We start from the raw sequence: 20,910 nt of genomic DNA, 5'->3' as shown, positions 1-20,910 counted from the left end.
ACAGCCCCCCTCGCCTCCGAGGGAAAGGCCATTGCAACGGCTCGTAAAGAGTCACCCTGTGAAACATGCAGTGACTGATCAGATCAACATGAATGGAAAGAGAAGACAAACGACCAGAAACACATGAATGAAAAGTTGCAGAATGTGGGAAGCTCACAAGGAGTTCAATCAAGAGAGAATCAACAGAGACGAGTACAAGCTCAAGCAATAGTCAACATCAAACGTTCTTTAAATGTAATGTTAAAGCCCGTGAGTATACTAGTAGCAACTTGATAATAACCCCACCAGAAAGAAAAAATGATTGAATTAAAGAATATATCAAAAACAACGTAGAAACGATAATGAGAATCAGAAAAGAAGTGAAAATAATGAATGATAAGCGACTAATTCAAGTAATTGTCATAGAACAGTGAGAATGAAGGAACATACAAATAGAACTAAATGACATTTTAAAATAGATCATATGTGTAGAATAAAGGGGTATACGTAATTAATTTAAGGCTACAGTTGAAAATTAAAGAAAAGATTAACACTGGCTATTAACAAATATTTTATTTCAATTTTAATTCATAAGATTATCATTTGATTCAATATGCTTTTGACTAATTAAATGTATTTTAAATGGTGCTGAACGACCACCTCAGTTGGAAGTTGTTTGCATTCAATAACAAACAGGCCTTATATGGGGGTGAGAATGACAGGATATTGCACAAAAACATACGTTTGAATATTCTCAGTCCAGATGCGCGTGGTTTTGACAGTGAATAAAAAATAAATTAAAGGAAATTAAAAGGCTAAATTAAGAATAAGGCATTAAAATTAGAATAAAAGGCATTTTTGACTGTACACATGTGAAATTTGTGCCAAAAATAAAGGTAGGAAAGGAACAGTGACACAAATAGGCCATATATCAGTACCAGAAGGACTAATAAAACATCTGGAAATGGATTATATGAGCATGATAGAGATGGGTAAAGGCAATGAGATCAGCAGAGCAGGGGCAGGAGAAGTAATTAATATTACCAGAGAAGTATTCCTTAAGCTCAGATAATGAGTAGCAGTCATTCCAGAAAAAATGAAGATTAAAATTAATTGTATACAAAAACTTAAATTACGGAAAGGAAGATTTAACAATAATTAAGTTATAATGCTTTATGTTTGAAATGGTTGAGATAAAAACTTTTAGATTGTTAGATTTATTTAGATATACAGAAAAATAAATGTACATTTAATGAATGTGTAAGATGTGCAAAAAGTTATTTTCTAATTGTCTAATGAGTTTATTGAATGACTTTTATGAAGTTAATGTAAAATTGCTCTTAAAGCTTTCTAAGTTTGAGTGATTACATGTGACAAAATTAAGTTTATTCATGAGTTAATTTAGAAATTAGTAAAGGAAGAAAAGGTGTTCAGTTAAGGTGTGCTTGAGCTGATGAGCTGTAATGAGAAGGAGCTGCAACACGTGAGATTAAACATTTTAAAAAGGGTATTTATTGTTTAAATTTGGTAATAAAGTAGACAGAACATTTTGAAATGTAAAACTTTATAACGAAGCATATTGCGATTTAGTGGATAGAAGCTGCACTACAATGTTATGTTCGTTCATCAACTAAAAATGACTGACTAAAAGATTGTTTCTTCAAATTTAAGAATTGATATTCCTTCATATAAATAAAAATGAATCAATTGCTACTATAATCAGCAGAGATTTACTGTAATGCTTCGCCTGCATTATGAAGAAAACAATTACATGAAAAAGTAGAAAGACTTACTGTATGTTTGGAGATTAGTGTGCACTTTAAAAAATTAATAAATCAAATAAATACTGCGCAGGGGAGAAAAATGTGCAATTACGATTGAGTCAAAAAAGTTAAGGAAAACTTGATTTTTGGAGAATTATGAGCATGATTTGCTAAATGTTTTTTGGAGATGCAATTTTGAAAGGGGGTTATTATTCTGTTGTGTACTTCCCATATTAAGAAGATAATGAAAACTAATTTTAGAGGGCAAATAAATCATATATTATTAAGATTGGGCTTATAAACCAAATTGATATTAACAATCATTGGACGTTGATTGAAGTACCTCGAATGAGGATGAAGAAGATGATGAATGAGCCAGATCCTGGGGGTCGAAGAGGATATCTACATATCTAATTGTATAAGGGAATTTTATGTTTTTCTACATAACTGTGACAATATGACTGACAATGCTGAACCAATTTCATCCACACACTTGGAACAATGTTTAATTTTTGTTTGATTGGGAGCAGAGAATCTTTTACTTTCTCCATTGAAAAAAGAAAAAACAACTTAAGAAAGAAAAATGTATGGAAAAGATGTTTGGCTCGATTGCTCCTGATGGCATAATTTCAGTCATTGAAAATAAGAGTGAGTGACTTAATTTAGTCACCAAGGTAGTATAACGGCGGGACTGGATTTTGAAACTACACTCTGGAAAAGGATAGTGAATGTGGGGCTTAAATAAGATTTCATTATTTAGAAAATAAGTAATTTAGCTATACATTATGTCCTTTCTGTGTGTGTGCGTTTGACTTTGGAAGCCTGAGAGCAGAATGTGTTGTTTCTACTTCAGTAATGTCACATGGTACAAACTATTTCTCTAAATACCTATAGAATGCATTACCATCTTTGGGACAAGGATGCAGGTATATATGCAGAAGCTGGACAACAGAACGAGAGCGCCTGGTCTGCAGTTGTTGTGAAATAAAGTCTAATATTTCTGGCATCAAAGATCTCTGAAGTCATTTCCCTGAAAATAATCTACAACAGCTGGAGGCGTTCCCCAAAGGTGTCAGCGTCTCATTCCCTCCTCAGGAAACAAGCGTTACCGTCGTAACCCGAGACGTTTTACCATCTCTTGATAAACTTTTTGGCCCCTAACAAACTACTTAAGTGATAACTTTTTGAACAGTATACCATTTAAAATAGTGGAGGATCACTTTACATATCTTGTCCTGAAAATTTCAAAGAACCCTAAATATTTGTTTAAATTACATTTTTTAGACATGATTGACAAACTCAAATTAAGCATGGAAAGATGGAAGCTGCTTCCTCTATCGCTAATTGGCCGTGTGAATGTGATAAAGATGGTTGCTCTCCCTAAGTTTCTATATCTTTTTCAAAATCTCCCTATTTATTTGCCGGCAACCTATTTTAAACAACGTGATTCAGTTATTCTGTCATTTGTTTGGAACTATAAAACACCTCGCATAGCTAAAGCCCACTTGCAAAAACCTACATCCAGTTTAAAGTTATACACCGCATTCACTACTCCAAAACTAGATTAAACTAAATATTTCCCTCCATATCTTCTCAATGTGATAGGTGCAAGATGGCGGAGGGGACATTGGCACATTTATTTTGGTTTTGCCCTAAATTGTATGATTTCTGGTCTAACATTTTTTAATTATTTTCTAGCGCATACAGAATTGACATTCAACCTGACCACAATCTGGCTATTTTTGGCTATTCTGATGTAATGGATACTATCTCTCATACTCTTCAGCATGCTCTAATGGTAGGCTTGATTGCAGCCAAAAAAGTAATACTCCTCAATTGGAAAACTTCACAGGCCCCTTGTTTCCGGAGATGGCTAAATGAGATGCTTTATATTATCCAAATGGAACAGTTACATTTTGGGGAGTTCTGCTCATAAAAAAGATTTGAAGACACATGGAGACCTCTCTTGAGACTTCTGGAAGTTTAACATTTATTTTCTTCTCCTGTGGTGAATTAACTGAATTATAAAACAATTGTGAATATTGTAATTTATGTTTATTTTCTCAATAATTTTCTTGCATATATTTGCTGACTAGGCAATCCAGACCCTTTTTTTTCTCGTGTGTTAATGTGCTTTGTGTCTGTTAATATAACTTTAAAACTGTTAATAAAAATAATTTGAAGATAAACTTTTTGAAGTGGTTGCAATTTGTAAATAATATTGTGCTTTCTTACAGATCACTTCAGTATTGGATAGTCAGATCTCCAAAATACCATCACACTGAGAAACATTCACTGGAGTAAAAACATGGCTTTAATAATGTTATATAACATCTTAGAAAATATACAACATGGGAAACAATATCAGAACATACAGTATAATGTACAAATCGATCAATACAATAAAATAAAAAAATCATAAAAAAGAAAATGCATGGTATTCTCTATGATGTTTAAGACTAATAACATTTACTAACATTTTAAACTCACATCTGACCACTGCAGTTCAGATTCACAGTTCGACACTGTACGACGGATGAATGTTAGATCAGAGGAACTCTGGAGGAACCGGTTACTCCACCAACACAAGCTTCAATGTTTTCTCTTGAAACAATACAAAAGGAAAGCAACGGCTGAAAAAAGATTCACCAATATTTACTATATGAATATTAAGAGGTTAAGAAGACATAAATTCAAGGAAAACCCAGATGAAACATCAACAGACACACAAAGAGTCGTAAAAATACAGAAAGCCGCTTAAATATGAGACGAGGGGCTTAGAAACGCAGACATCAATACAGTAATGGCCTTTCAGAACACGTGACCAGCAGTGAAGTCAGACTACACACACATCAGCCTCGTCCATCATCAGGACACACACTGGACTACACGCCCGCAACAGGAGTGTGTGTCGACTGGATTCATTAAAGCACTTTATTCTATCAAATCTAATATTCAGAATATGAGGATAAACTTTTGTGGTTGCAATGCTTTGGCAAATCTTAATCTAAAACTTGACTTAGTGTGTCAATTCCGACTTTGTCTAAATATGAATATTTTAATGTCATAATTATGATGAACCAGATCATGAATGTTTAGTAATGATTGTACTCTCGTGGCTGAGGAATGAATCAGCGTCTGCTGACCTCAGATTCTCGGGTCTCTGGGTTTATTGGGCGGAACGCTAGGAGGTCTGTCGCGGCTGTCGTAGCGCTCGGAGTAGCGGTCGCTGTCGTAGTGGTCATCGTCACGGCCTCGCCGGTCATCGTAGCGGTCGCGGTCACGGCGGTCATCGTAGCGGTCGCGGTCACGGCGGTCATCGTAGCGGTCGTTGCGATCACTGTAGCGGTCGCGGTCACGGCGGTCATCATTACGGTCATCTCGATCGTAGCGCTCGCGCCGGTCGCTGGGATCGTCTCGTCGGTCGGTGTAGTCGCTGCGCCGGTCGTAGCTCCTCTCGCTACGGTCGTCCGGCACATCAAGTCTGTTGGCGCTCTTCACGCGGCGCTCTTCCTCGTAGCTGACGAGTTCTTCCGGACCGTCTTCTTTCCCCTCAGGATCCTTGTCTATGAACTCTCCTCCTTCAGGAGTCCTGTCGAACAGAGGAATAAAGGTTAGCATCCGCGCGGCGCTGGTGAGATGTTGGTGTTGTGCTGTCGTACCCCATGGCGTACTCCTCAGGCTTCTCCCTCCTCCGACAGCAATAGCAGCAGATGCAGATGATCCCGATGACAACCAATACGCCCACAGCGGCTCCGACGATCCCGCCGATCGACGCCATGCTCATGGACGCTAGCCGGGGTTAAGACACACAGAGAACAGCTGGGTTAGTTAGTCAGGACTATAGTCACGGCTGATCAGGTCTTCGGGAAAAGCTGCTGTTCTTACGTGGCATGACGGCCAGGGTCAGATTACACGTTGCAGACCTGATTTCATTGGAGGACGTGCAGATGAAGAAACCGGATGTTTCTTTGGTAATATTGAAGAGGGACAAAGCTCCGTTTACTAAGGAGAGACGACACACACACATATGTGATGCAGGAAAACATGGTTTAAAGGGATAGTCCATGATTTACTCTCCCTCCAGCCATCTTAGGTGTATATGACATTCTTCTTTCAGACGAATACAATCAGTGTTATAATTATTAAAAAATGTCCTGACTCTTCCAAGCTTTATAATGGCAGTGAATGGGCACCTTTTTAAGTTCATAAACTTGCATCTATCCATCATAAAAGTGCATCTATCCGACATAAGTGAATCTATCCATCATAAAAGTGCATCTATCCATCATAAAAGTGCATCTATCCGACATAAGTGCATCTATCCATCATAAAAGTGCATCTATCCGACATAAGTACATCTGTCCATCATAAAAGTGCATCTATCCATCATAAAAGTGCATCTATCCATCATAAAAGTGCATCTATCCATCATAAAAGTGCATCTATCCGACATAAGTGAATCTATCCATCATAAAAGTGCATCTATCCGACATAAGTGCATCTATCCATCATAAAAGTGCATCTATCCGACATAAGTGCATCTATCCATCATAAAAGTGCATCTATCCGACATAAGTACATCTGTCCATCATAAAAGTGTATCCATCATAAAAGTGCATCTATCCGACATAAGTGTATCTATCCATCATAAAAGTGCATCTGTCCATCATAAAAGTGCATCTATCTGACATAAGTGTATCTATCCATCATAAAAGTGCATCTATCCATCATAAAAGTGCATCTATCCATCATAAAAGTGCATCTATCCGATATAAGTGCATCTATCCATCATAAAAGTGCATCTATCCGACATAAGTACATCTGTCCATCATAAAAGTGCATCTATCCATCATAAAAGTGCATCTATCCATCATAAAAGTGCATCTATCCGACATAAGTGAATCTATCCATCATAAAAGTGCATCTATCCATCATAAAAGTGCATCTATCCGACATAAGTGCATCTATCCATCATAAAAGTGCATCTATCCGACATAAGTGCATCTATCCATCATAAAAGTGCATCTATCCGACATAAGTACATCTGTCCATCATAAAAGTGTATCTATCCATCATAAAAGTGCATCTATCCGACATAAGTGTATCTATCCATCATAAAAGTGCATCTGTCCATCATAAAAGTGCATCTATCTGACATAAGTGTATCTATCCATCATAAAAGTGCATCTATCCATCATAAAAGTGCATCTATCCATCATAAAAGTGCATCTATCCGATATAAGTGCATCTATCCATCATAAAAGTGCATCTATCCATCATAAAAGTGCATCTATCCGACATAAGTGTATCTATCCATCATAAAAGTGTATCTATCCATCATAAAAGTGCATCTATCCATCATAAAAGTGCATCTATCCGACATAAGTGCATCTATCCATCATAAAAGTGCATCTATCCATCATAAAAGTGCATCTATCCGACATAAGTGTATCTATCCATCATAAAAGTGTATCTATCCATCATAAAAGTGCATCTATCCGACATAAGTGTATCTATCCATCATAAAAGTGCATCTGTCCATCATAAAAGTGCATCTATCCGACATGTGCATCTATCCATCATAAAAGTGCATCTATCCATCATAAAAGTGCATCTGTCCATCATAAAAGTGCATCTGTCCATCATAAAAGTGCATCTATCCGACATAAGTGTATCTATCCATCATAAAAGTGCATCTATCCGACATAAGTGCATCTATCCATCATAAAAGTGCATCTATCCATCATAAAAGTGCATCTATCCGACATAAGTGCATCTATCCATCATAAAAGTGCATCTATCCATCATAAAAGTGCATCTATCTAACATAAGTGCATCTATCCATCATAAAAGCGCATCTATCCATCATAAAAGTGCATCTATCCATCATAAAAGTGCATCTGTCCTTCATAAAAGTGCATCTATCCATCATAAAAGTGCATCTGTCCGTCATAAAAGTGCATCTATCCATCATAAAAGTGCATCTGTCCTTCATAAAAGTGCATCTATCCGACATAAGTGAATCTATCCATCATAAAAGTGCATCTATCCATCATAAAAGTGCATCTATCCGACATAAGTGCATCTATCCATCATAAAAGTGCATCTATCCGACATAAGTGCATCTATCCATCATAAAAGTGCATCTATCCGACATAAGTACATCTGTCCATCATAAAAGTGTATCTATCCATCATAAAAGTGCATCTATCCGACATAAGTGTATCTATCCATCATAAAAGTGTATCTATCCATCATAAAAGTGCATCTATCCATCATAAAAGTGCATCTATCCGACATAAGTGCATCTATCCATCATAAAAGTGCATCTATCCGACATAAGTGTATCTATCCATCATAAAAGTGTATCTATCCATCATAAAAGTGCATCTATCCATCATAAAAGTGTATCTATCCATCATAAAAGTGCATCTATCCATCATAAAAGTGCATCTATCCGACATAAGTGTATCTATCCATCATAAAAGTGCATCTGTCCATCATAAAAGTGCATCTATCCGACATAAGTGCATCTATCCATCATAAAAGTGCATCTATCCATCATAAAAGTGCATCTGTCCATCATAAAAGTGCATCTGTCCATCATAAAAGTGCATCTATCCGACATAAGTGTATCTATCCATCATAAAAGTGCATCTATCCGACATAAGTGCATCTATCATCATAAAAGTGCATCTATCCATCATAAAAGTGCATCTATCCATCATAAAAGTGCATCCATCCATCAAAAAAGTGCATCTATCTAACATAAGTGCATCTATCCATCATAAAAGTGCATCTATCCGACATAAGTGCATCTATCCATCATAAAAGTGCATCTATCCATCAAAAAAGTGCATCTATCTAACATAAGTGCATCTATCTAACATAAGTGCATCTATCCATCATAAAAGCGCATCTATCCATCATAAAAGTGCATCTATCCATCATAAAAGTGCATCTATCCATCATAAAAGTGCATCTGTCCGTCATAAAAGTGCATCTATCCATCATAAAAGTGCATCCATCCATCATAAAAGTGCATCTATCCGACATAAGTGCATCTATCCATCATAAAAGTGCATCTATCCATCAAAAAAGTGCATCTATCTAACATAAGTGCATCTATCTAACATAAGTGCATCTATCCATCATAAAAGCGCATCTATCCATCATAAAAGTGCATCTATCCATCATAAAAGTGCATCTATCCATCATAAAAGTGCATCTGTCCGTCATAAAAGTGCATCTATCCATCATAAAAGTGCATCTGTCCGTCATAAAAGTGCATCTATCCGACATAAGTGAATCTATCCATCATAAAAGTGCATCTATCCATCATAAAAGTGCATCTATCCGACATAAGTGCATCTATCCGACATAAGTGCATCTATCCATCATAAAATCGCATCTATCCGACATAAGTACATCTGTCCATCATAAAAGTGTATCTATCCATCATAAAAGTGCATCTATCCGACATAAGTGCATCTGTCCATCATAAAAGTGCATCTGTCCATCATAAAAGTGCATCCCATCCATCATAAAAGTGCATCTGTCCATCATAAAAGCGCATCTATCCATCATAAAAGTGCATCTATCCATCATAAAAGTGCATCTGTCCGTCATAAAAGTGCATCTATCCATCATAAAAGTGCATCTGTCCTTCATAAAAGTGCATCTATCCGACATAAGTGCATCTATCCATCATAAAAGTGTATCTATCCATCATAAAAGTGCATCTATCCATCATAAAAGTGCATCTATCCGACATAAGTGCATCTATCCATCATAAAAGTGCATCTATCCATCATAAAAGTGCATCTATCCGACATAAGTGTATCTATCCATCATAAAAGTGTATCTATCCATCATAAAAGTGCATCTATCCATCATAAAAGTGCATCTGTCCATCATAAAAGTGCATCTGTCCATCATAAAAGTGCATCTGTCCGACATAAGTGTATCTATCCATCATAAAAGTGCATCTATCCGACATAAGTGCATCTATCCATCATAAAAGTGCATCTATCCATCATAAAAGTGCATCTATCCATCAAAAAAGTGCATCTATCTAACATAAGTGCATCTATCCATCATAAAAGCGCATCTATCCATCATAAAAGTGCATCTATCCATCATAAAAGTGCATCTATCCATCATAAAAGTGCATCTGTCCGTCATAAAAGTGCATCTATCCGACATAAGTGAATCTATCCATCATAAAAGTGCATCTATCCATCATAAAAGTGCATCTATCCGACATAAGTGCATCTATCCATCATAAAATCGCATCTATCCGACATAAGTACATCTGTCCATCATAAAAGTGTATCTATCCATCATAAAAGTGCATCTATCCGACATAAGTGCATCTATCCATCATAAAAGTGCATCTATCCGACATAAGTGCATCTGTCCATCATAAAAGTGCATCTGTCCATCATAAAAGTGCATCTATCTGACATAAGTGTATCTATCCATCATAAAAGTGCATCTATCCATCATAAAAGTGCATCTATCCGACATAAGTGCATCTATCCATCATAAAAGTGCATCTATCCATCATAAAAGTGCATCTATCCATCATAAAAGTGCATCTGTCCATCATAAAAGTGCATCTATCCGACATAAGTGCATCTATCCATCATAAAAGTGCATCTATCCATCATAAAAGTGCATCTGTCCATCATAAAAGTGCATCTATCCATCATAAAAGTGCATCTATCCATCATAAAAGTGCATCTATCCATCATAAAAGTGCATCTATCCATCATAAAAGTGCATCTATCCATCATAAAAGTGCATCTATCCGACATAAGTGCATCTATCCATCATAAAAGTGCATCTATCCATCATAAAAGTGCATCTATCCATCATAAAAGTGCATCTATCCATCATAAAAGTGCATCTATCCATCATAAAAGCGCATCTGTCCGTCATAAAAGCGCATCTGTCCGTCATAAAAGTGCATCTATCCATCATAAAAGTGCATCTGTTCGTCATAAAAGTGCATCTATCCATCATAAAAGTGCATCTGTCCGTCATAAAAGTGCATCTATCCATCATAAAAGTGCATCTGTCCGTCATAAAAGTGCATCTATCCATCATAAAAGTAGCAGACGGCTCTACGCATTGATTTACGGTGACAGAGTAACACTTGACCCGATGCATGACGTAATGACAAACACGGAAGCGCAGAGGAAAGGGCAAAACACCAGTCACGAATTAAAAGTCTAAAACGAGAATATTTAAAGAGAAATGTGGGAGGAGCTTGAGTTTGTTGCCATTATAAAGCTTGGAAGAGCCGGGACAGTTTTTATATAACTGATTGTGTTCGGCTGAAAGAAGAGTGTCATATACACCTAGGGTGACTCGAGGGAGAGTAATTTTAGGGTGAACTACATATTTAAGCTTGACCTCACACACACACGTACCGTCAGTGGCCTTGGGCGGGTTCGGCTGAGGATTGTTGCTGGTGTCGTATCTCTGCCACTTGTAGGTCGGTGTCGGCGTTCCCTCCGCCGAGGCGCAGGTCAGTTTGATGTCCTGAAAGTATTCCGTCTTCCCTTCGATCTTGCAGACGGGCGGCGATGGAGGCACTGGAACACAACAGGGTCACGGTACCATCACATATAGCTGTGTGCAATCTAACATTTATTTTAAATAAATACAATTTAAGTAAAATAGAAACAATATGATAATGCAGTATACAGTACAATAACATCAATAAACAATATGCCATAATCAAGACAACGCAAAGACGAAATAAAACAATCAAAAAAACATCGTCCAAGAATAGACTAGTCATCAATTCGGTAAATGAAATTAAATAATTAGCCTATTCTTGGGCAATGGTTTAGACGTCTATTAAACTTTCATTGACAGCCCATATTTTTCCTTGTTTCAGACGTCAAGACGCTATTAGACTTGTTTTAAAATCTCTCCGAAGTGTCCAGAAGATCTGAGTGTGTGTGTGTGTGTGTGTGTGTGTGAGAGTGTGTGTGTCTTACCCAAGACGATGAGTTTGGCTGTGGCAGACCCACCGTCCTCTTCATTGCTCAGGTTCTCGACTCCACACTCGTAGACGCGTGTGTCGGTGTTGGTGACCTTCAGGAGCTGCAGATTGGCTTTCCCGCTCGGGATGTCTTGTAATAGATTCGCCCTGCCTTTATATTTCGTCTGCACCTTAACTGAACCGAGACTGCTGAAAGTGAGGATTTTGATCTGTAAAAAAAAAAAAAAAAAAAAAAAAAAAGAGTTCACAACATGAACACACAGGACACACAGGACATGAGGTCTGGAATGAGGTCTGGATGAAGCTGAAGTGTGTTTCCGTACCGCTGGATCTCCCGCCACATCTGCGACTGCGGTCCACGTGATCTGGACGTTATTGCCCGTTGGCTGTACTGCAAATGTGCAGGGAATCGTCGCATCTTCACCTCTGGCAATCTTAATTTCTTTAGCTGGGGTAGTCACACTAATGGCTGAAGAAGTGAGCCGCACTCCTGTGAAACACACACACTTGATGAACTACAGTGAGTTTACATTTAACACTGCACAAACATCAGATTCACACACCTCTATATAAGACAAACTATTACATATAACACACACACAAACACACACAGACACACACTACCGTTTTCAATGCTGAAAACCTTTTACTTCCTAATATTTTTGTGGAAACTGTAATATATATATATATTACCGTTCAAAAGTTTGTGGTCATTAATTTTTTTAGTACTTTTATTCATTAAGGATCCATTGCATAATCACAAAAGTGTTAGCAAAGACATTTATAAATTTTGTTACAAAAGTTTTTTTTTTCTTTTACAAATAAATGCTGTTCTTTTGATCTTTCTATTATCAAAGAATTCTGAAAAATAAAATGTATGACGGTTTCAACAAAGATATGAACTGTTTTAAACACAGATAATAATCATAAATGTTTCTTGATCATCAGATCCTCATATTAGAGTGATTTCTGAAGGATCATGTGACACTGAAGACTGGAGTAATGATGCTGAACATCAGCTTTGATCACAGGAATAAATTACACTTTACTGTATATTCACATAGAGAACAGATGATTTACATTATAATAATATTTCACTGTATTCTTTGATCAAATAAACACAGCTTTGGAGAGCAGAAGAGACTCTTTCAGAAACATAAAAACACCTTAATTACTCCAAACCCTCTGACGGGAACGGCCTGAGGCTAAAGTTATGACGAAAAAGTATGTAAATTAATTAAATTTTTTACAGCTCAAATGTTGTTACTCCACATATCACGAGACGTAATGGAGTTCTCCTTATATTCATGTTAGTGTTATCTTTGTCTCAGATGTTTATCCTAAATCCACTCAGACACAAATGACAAGCTGACGAACGAGTGTAGATCATGAGGACAGGCTGAGATAATAACACACACACACACACACATAGGCTGAGATAATAACACACACACACACACACACACACACACACACACACACACAGGCTGAGATAATAACACACACACACACACAGATACTGGGGAGATCTCCTTCTCCGAGTCTCTCACTCGATGGAACATCTGAGCAACAGGAGACTTCAGCGGCTCTAGAGTTCGGCTCTGCTCTCGGAGGAACAGGTGAGATGTGAAGAGTGTGTGTGTGTGTGTGTGAGAGTGTGTGAAGGGTTCGTTTGGGCGTTGGCTCAGGGGAAAGAGTTGCTGTTCTGTGGAACTACTGTTGAACAACTACCGGCTCACACTGTATTCTGGAAGAGATTGATTGACTAATTATGAGCTTTTATTATTATATTCCATTAAGAAGCGCATGAAGAGGAACCAGCCCAACACAACCAGCCCGACACAACCAGCCCGACACAACCAGCCCAACACAACCAGTCCGACACGACTCTTCATGCTAATGCTACTGGTTGTGTGACTGAAGCTCTACTGGACATGAATCTGGATCGACTGATGCACGAGTAAAGAAACACACACATTCACAGACGGAAACAGTGAAAGCTCACTCACCGCTGAACAGCAGACAGATGCCCAGTGTTCCCAGTGTTCCCAGTGTTCCCGCCATCGCTCGCAGTCGCAGTCTCAGGTGTGGAGGAACTGGAGATGTTGGAGACACTGAAACTCAGGTGAAGTCCCGCCCCGCGTCGAGTCTCAGCTTGCCTGATGCCTTTATATGTCTCTGTGTGTCTCACGGTTTCATGTTAGAGAAGCCACACACACCACAGCGCTGCGGAGGAAGGAAACAACTCTACTTAAACACAATTCAATAAAGTAACGACTTCTGTCGAGTGGAATCAGTGTTAGATGTTGTTTGTGAACTTGGAAACTCATTTCTCGCCATTTTACTGAAAAACACACTGATTTGCATCAGATCCAGAGAAACTGGTTTGACAAGAAGAATATGATGAGGGAGTGGCAACACACACACACACACACACACACACACACACACACACACACACACACACACACACACACACACGTTTACTTAGCTATCTAAATGGGGACTCTCCATAGACGTAATGGTTTTTATACTGTACATTCTCTCCACTCACACTAGACCTACCCAACACACACACACACACACACACACACACACACACACACACACACACACACACACACACACACACACACACACACACACACACACACACACACACACACACCCCATCACACAAAACTTTCTGCATTTTTACATTTAATTACCTTATTTTTATAACAGATATACAAATGAGGACGTCCTTAAAGGAGGTTTTTGGAGATTTTATCAGGTTTTGGTACAAATTTGTCCCAAAATAGTGTTAAGTTGGTAAACTCACATACACTCCACAGACTCTCAAACACAAGCCAATGGCTTGATCACGTGATAGTAAATCCTCATTTGAGTTATTGGACCAATCAACGCCGCTCAGCTGATCTGCATTACTCAGGAGCAACTCAACAGCGTCCTCTGGTGGCTGAAGGTCAGAATCACTTTTACATGGGCAGTCACCAATCTATAAGACACGAATAACATGACCCTTTATATCACCTGAGTCAGTGTTTACTATTATATACACAATATTAGTTGAAATTTAGAAAAAAGTATAGAAAATAATGTAATGAATAGTTAGGGTCCGGTTTTATTGCTGCTTTATGATTCACTCACACATCATCTAAACTTGGAATAAAACAAGCGAATGTGACACACACACACACACATTTGAGAATGCGAATGCCCACTTCTATTAGCGGGACAGGGATGTGATCAGGGACGGCTTGTGCTGATATCGAACACAGGGTCTGTGTCAAGGCGAGATGTGGAAGTTCTCACAGAAAACAAAAACTTGTAATGTGTCCTGGACGTTCATTTACACAACAGTGTTTTGGAGCTCGAGAACGCAAACTTTGAAACAGGATCCAAGGTGAAAGTGGTGAATTTAAAAAAAAAAAAACGTGATCATCTCTGTGTAAACTTCAAAAACGTGAATCTGTGAAACGCTGACGGCGCACGTGTGTATTACGCATAGACAGTATATAAACTGGACACAGCGACCCCACTGGATTCAACAGAGAAAAGTGAAGTCAGTTAGAAGCTCTTCTTCCTGATGGCTGAGCGACTGCGCAGACTCACACTGAGCTCGACGACGTAGATGTGCCGTGAGCAACCCGTCTGTCTTCTAGCAGCTGTGCCGAGAGAAATCTGAATCATTCCCTTCCGGATCTCACAGAGACGGAGAGTGTGAGTAGGAGCTGTCCATGAGCTGGAGTAGGAGACACTCTTGCTAAGTATTCTGATTAATTATTTTGTCATTTTGCCTCCACGTCCCCCCGATTGCCCGCAAGCTTCTCCTCCTGTCCATACGGTAATCTCTCTACTGTGCGACAGACAGTCGCGTGGTTATGACGCAATCGTTAGCCTATTTTTACAAAAACTGCTTCTACGTGGCCATAACGTAGTGGAGCGGCTAAGTGATATAATCGTTTAGTTTATGATACAAGCGTGAAAATTGTCATGAGCAGTCTCCATGGGTCACTTGACAAGAACATTGTCCGAGCCACTTGAAATTTCAAGATGGCGGCCATTTTTCAAGATGGCCACCACCTTAGTGGAGCAATTAGGCTCATGGCAATTTTCATGCTTGTATCACCAACTAAATGATTTCTTAAGCCTAATTGCTCCACTAAGGTGGTGGCCATCTTGAAAAATGGCCGCCATCTTGAAATTTCAAGTAGCTGTAGGTGGCTTATTGTCAAGTGACCCACAGAGACTGCTCATGCCAATTTTCATGCTTGTATCACCAAATAAACCACTATATCACTTAACTGCTCCACTAAGGTGTCGGCCATCTTGAAAAATGGCCGCCATTTTGAAATTTCAAGTGGCTCGGACAATTTTCTTGTCAAGTGACCCATGGAGACTGCTCATGACAATTTTCACGCTTGTATCATAAACTGAACGATTCTGCCAAACATAAGCACTTAGCCGCTCCACTAACGTAAGATACAAGCTAATGGAGCCTTTTATACATTTTTGTGTTTCTTTAGAAATAAACAATGGACAAATGGAGTCTTTAAACGCCTCAGATGTAAAGTTATTCGCTGTCAAAGTGACGCCAAAATGAATGGGAGTTGATGGCATGCTAACAGCAGGTGAGGGTCCGCTAATCAGTGGCGGTGCCCGGGGAAGCTTCAAAATAATATGAAACCTTTTCATTTAGGTTTAGTCTATAGATATGTGCGTTAGTATATGTGCGCAGACATCTAGTCCTTCTTTACAAAGTAAAAAAAAAACATTTTTTTAAGGCCAGACAAGTAGTTTATTGAGGGTTGATTTGTAAAGAAAGACTACACGCCTGCGCACATACAAACGCTCATATCTATAGACTAAACACGACTGACAAACTGACCTCAACAAATTACTTGTCTGGCCTTACAAATTCATAATACAGAATTGTTTGTCGCTTCCACGTATACATGTGAACTGGAATCATTTTGACAATGTTTTATCAGGACAGAGGAGACGGAGATCTTCACAGGGAGACAGTGACCCTTCAGGCCTGCGGTGTCCCACACATCAGGGATCCCGAAGATGAAGATGAAGATGGGAATTACCTCTTCCAGAAACACAGGCATCTTTAAATGCGCTCACCGACTGTGCTAGCTCTTCTAGAACGGCGAATCCCTCTGAATGCATGAGGAGCGATCGGGAATGGAGAAGCCCTGGGTGTTCCTCGAGGCGCTGCTTCATCGCAGCCGGACGCCGGGAAGAACACGCGGCAGTGGAAACAATACAGACTTAAAGGGGGGGTGAAATGCTATTTCATGCATAGTTTTTTACACTGTTAAAGAGTTGGATTCCCATGCTAAACATGGACAAAGTTTCAAAAATTAAATTGTACATTTGAAGGAGTATTTCTGTGCCAAAAATGCTCCTTCCGGTTTGTCACAAGTTTCGGAAAGTTTTTTTCGAGTATGGGTCTGTGTGACGTCAGCTGGGGCGTAATTTCCTTATATGGGTCCTAAGGGCACTTCTGCCGGAAGACCGCGGGCACGCGCGCATCCGTAGACCAGAGAGAGAAGAGAGCCAAAGCAGTACCTCATCAAAGCTCGACTTTAAGGAAGTCAGTGTCACCAAAGAAGTGGGTTTTTGGTTGCCAGGGCAAGACAACCCTGCACAGATTCCCAAAGAACCCAGCGCTAAGGGACCAGTGGATGGAGTTTGTTTTTCCAGAGCATCAACGGAGTTGTGCAAGACTGTTTGTTCCCTGCATTTCGACGATGATTGTTTTATAAACAAAGCCCAGATCGACGAATTTGCAGATCGTCTAATGCTTAAGGATGGAGCAGTCGCAATGATAAAGGTTTGCGGTCGCAGGCGGTGAGTAAAACTGCTTCAAATGTCTCTGTGTGTTGTTAGCTCGGCGTGTAGCACAGCTTTAGCTTCGCCCACACAGCACGCCTCCAGCCGCTCGGTTTTTCCGGAAAGACTCGGTACAGCCTACCTTTCTTTTATAAATATAATAAAACTAAAGACTTTTTGAAGATTTGAAGGATGCAATACTACTCTATAGGTACTCAAGATTAACATGAGATTGACTGAAAATGAGTGTTTCACCCCCCTTTAATCAATAAATCCACAATGGAAAAACACAGGAGATCGTTGGAGATTATCGTAACACAAACACTTTCAGCATAGATGATAACGGACAAATGAACTGGGGAACTCTCGGGGCTCGTACACACAGAGAACGCAATCAGAAAAAGAAGTGCGTGGAAGTACTAAACTAATTAAACAGGGAAACTAACTATGGAACTACAGAGAATGGGAACAGAGCAAACAGAGTGAAAACAAAACTTAAACATAACATAGCTAGTGGTGGTGTTTTTATATGTTAATGTTTATTAATATTACCATGAACTGCATTCCAATGTCACGATCAACATGACATAAAAACACAATTTGATCTCTTGAATTGCGATGGTGTTATGCTGATAATAACTCACCTCAGCAAAAACCAACTGTAATGTTTAATCTATTTTCTTCATGTTGACTAATTTGAGAGTTTCTACCAAATGACAGATGACTGTGCTGAAGTTTGATTGGATACGATCTTTGCCATCAGCAACAAACTTTACTTTTAAAAGTCTACGTATTTGTATGTTCTAATGATTATGTTGTGGTCAGTTGCATTTTTTCATGACTCTCCCCATCAGAACTGGCCTGAGACCCATCAGGACAAGATATAGATCTAGAAATCAATATAACACTAACTCGCGTGTATCTCATTCATTATGACAGAGATCTGAGCGCATATTGCTGTCCGTTTCATCAGATCCCGCTATAAACATGATCACCTGGCATCACTTTCACACTCGCACCGGTGTGGACTGATCTCAACGAGCCCGTGTGCGTCTGAGACACGAGCGCTGAGCGGCTGATTGCTGTAATGGAGTCCGGGATGAGTGTGTCTGAGAGAGTCTCGTCCCTCATGCTGATGAAGCGGTTAATGTCCGCGTCGCGGTAAATGCGCTTCATTAAGGAGCTCGTCTGGGTAATGAGGAGCTGGAATGTGCCGACGCTCCGGAATGAGAGAGAAGAGGACGAGAGGAATCTCACTTCTTCCATTATTATTATCTTCCTTTCTTTTCTTGCATCTTACATTACCAAGGTTATTATTGTAAACTACAATGAAGACAAAATCTACATTTTAATAAACATTTTCGTTAACTGAAATAAAAATGAAAATAACATTTCTGAAAAAGAAAAAAAGAAATTTATTTTTCACCTTTATGGTCACCGTCATGTCCTCAAATGTTTAAATTCACCATTAATGTAACATAATACAACATGACTTGCCAACAAAACTAAACTACACTTGAGTGAGAAATATAGGCTACTTAAAATAAATAGAAATAAAAATGAAATGTTTGCTGTCCTTGTGATTTCAGAGGAACTCAATGCTCTAAACTTCCACAAGATGTCAAACATCAGTCGTCTATGTCTTGCACATCATCATCTTCTGCTCGACTGCGCTGGTTGTGATGTGATCTTATGGTACATTAATGGGAGATGATGTGTGTCCTCATCTGTGCGATGATCCATCATTTACAGCAACTGGAAGTGCGTTTAGGAGGCTTTAGCTCATGAATATGAATTTTTGATGTTGTTGCTTGAGATGCGCAGAGCCTATAGACACGTGATCTCATTAATATTGAGCAGGCCCTGATTTTATTGCTCCGTGTGTCTGTGAAAGATCTCGATCAAAGCCGCTACAGGCAAGTCTGAAAGCTTTAGCCAGAGAAGTAACGGCTAATGCTAATGCTAATGCTAACGCCGGTAGCAGGAAAGGAGACCAGAGGCCGTTTCTGTTAATGGATGTCAGTGGAGAAGAGCTTCACGACACTGAATAAACCACTTCTGTGAGGAAATAGCTGATCATTTAAGTAATCGACTGCCTGTCCACTAATCTTCAACATGTTTCACGCTAAACAATACTTTTGTTGGGAACTATATGTAGATTTTACTATGATAAAAAGGGTATTTTATAAGAGAAGGCTGAGTAGGGAGTGTTACGACATTACTACAGTCGGCATCTAGTCATAGTTGGGGGCGTGGTGATGGGGTGGGGTCGGCGTGGGGGAAAACACCATAGATATCATATATAAAGGCTAGATGTCTCGTGCACGCTGCTGGCCAATGGAGGTCGACATCCGCACGTGGCGGCCATCTTGCCACAGACAGCTCGCTCACTCGTTTAATGGTGCATGTACTTTTAAATAACCATAACTTGCTCAATTTTCTACCGATTTTCAAACGGTTTGGTTTGTTATAAACGTCAGAGATGTAGTTATGACACTGCATACATACACTGCATACATATGAATAATTATAACATACATGTTCAAGCATTCGGAATTATAGCCACGTTAATAACGTTTGTAAGAAACCAAACCGTTTGTAAATCCGTCAAGATTTCAGCGAGATAAGAGGATTTGTGTGCGTGCTGATCACTCACCTTAATTCACAGCTTCACTGTGACAAGATGGCCGAACAGTGATGCCGGAAGTGACTGCGCCATAAGACATCTAGCATTTATATATGATATCTATGGAAAACACTGCGAACAGCGTGTGTATTTGGCCGGAGGTGACGTTTCCAGACATATTTTGTTATCTGGTTGAATCTCCAGGTAAGACATTGCGGCAGCTGTAGCGGTAACATTAGCCTATAACTCAATCAACTTTCGTATATGTTGCATACTATAACTCCATAAAACCTTGTCACTTACCAATTGCTTCATTCCAAACTATTAACCCTTTTGTAAAACGGTGATCAGTAGTACGAAGTTGCCGAGGGACTGTGCTGACAGTTATCCCTAACTCACAGACTGCAGTCAGCATTGAGTGTAGACCTCGAACTACAAGCGAGCCTTGAGCTGATAACACTAATGAGAATGAGACATCCCTTATGAAAAACAACTATAGGAATCTTGTAGTATTTTGGGACAAAATATTATAGTAATCTTATAGGAATACTATAGTATTTTGGGACTATAGAAGTACTATATAAATAATATAGAACATTTATTCACAAGACCAACACGCTAATCTAGCCTAATCCACAAGACTGTATCATAAAACTTAACGTCACTGCCGTTATACG

General features: G+C 39.0%; 1 protein-coding gene across 1 annotated transcript; it reads right to left on the bottom strand.

The window, feature by feature from the left end:
- Positions 1-3,780: 3,780 nt before the first annotated feature.
- gpa33a (glycoprotein A33 (transmembrane), paralog a) lies at positions 3,781-14,156 on the bottom strand. Its single transcript, XM_084095860.1, has 7 exons — positions 13,773-14,156; positions 12,087-12,253; positions 11,759-11,972; positions 11,183-11,347; positions 5,631-5,747; positions 5,405-5,534; positions 3,781-5,334 (listed from the first exon to the last, which is right to left on the bottom strand). Exons 1-7 carry the CDS (start codon positions 13,825-13,827, stop codon positions 4,890-4,892), a joined length of 1,293 nt encoding a protein of 430 aa, XP_083951986.1. The 5' UTR covers positions 13,828-14,156; the 3' UTR covers positions 3,781-4,889.
- Positions 14,157-20,910: the final 6,754 nt, after the last annotated feature.

This window comes from Abramis brama, assembly GCF_963993115.1.
Source record: "Abramis brama genome assembly, chromosome: 2".
NCBI lineage: Eukaryota > Metazoa > Chordata > Actinopteri > Cypriniformes > Leuciscidae > Abramis > Abramis brama.
The sequence above is the reverse complement of the archived record's forward strand: the minus strand, read 5'-3'. Positions and strand labels throughout refer to the sequence as shown.

What these genes read in the sequence shown, in the direction of transcription:
- gpa33a (XM_084095860.1), bottom strand. Translation starts at nt 13,827, where the DNA reads ATGGCGGGAACACTGGGAACACTGGGAACACTGGGCATCTGTCTGCTG. An exon ending in ATGTGGCGGGAGATCCAGCG is followed by an intron (nt 11,973 to 12,086) that starts GTACGGAAACAC and finishes TTTTTTTTACAG; the next exon opens with ATCAAAATCCTCACTTTCAG. An exon ending in GACCCTGGCCGTCATGCCAC is followed by an intron (nt 5,535 to 5,630) that starts GTAAGAACAGCA and finishes AACCCCGGCTAG; the next exon opens with CGTCCATGAGCATGGCGTCG.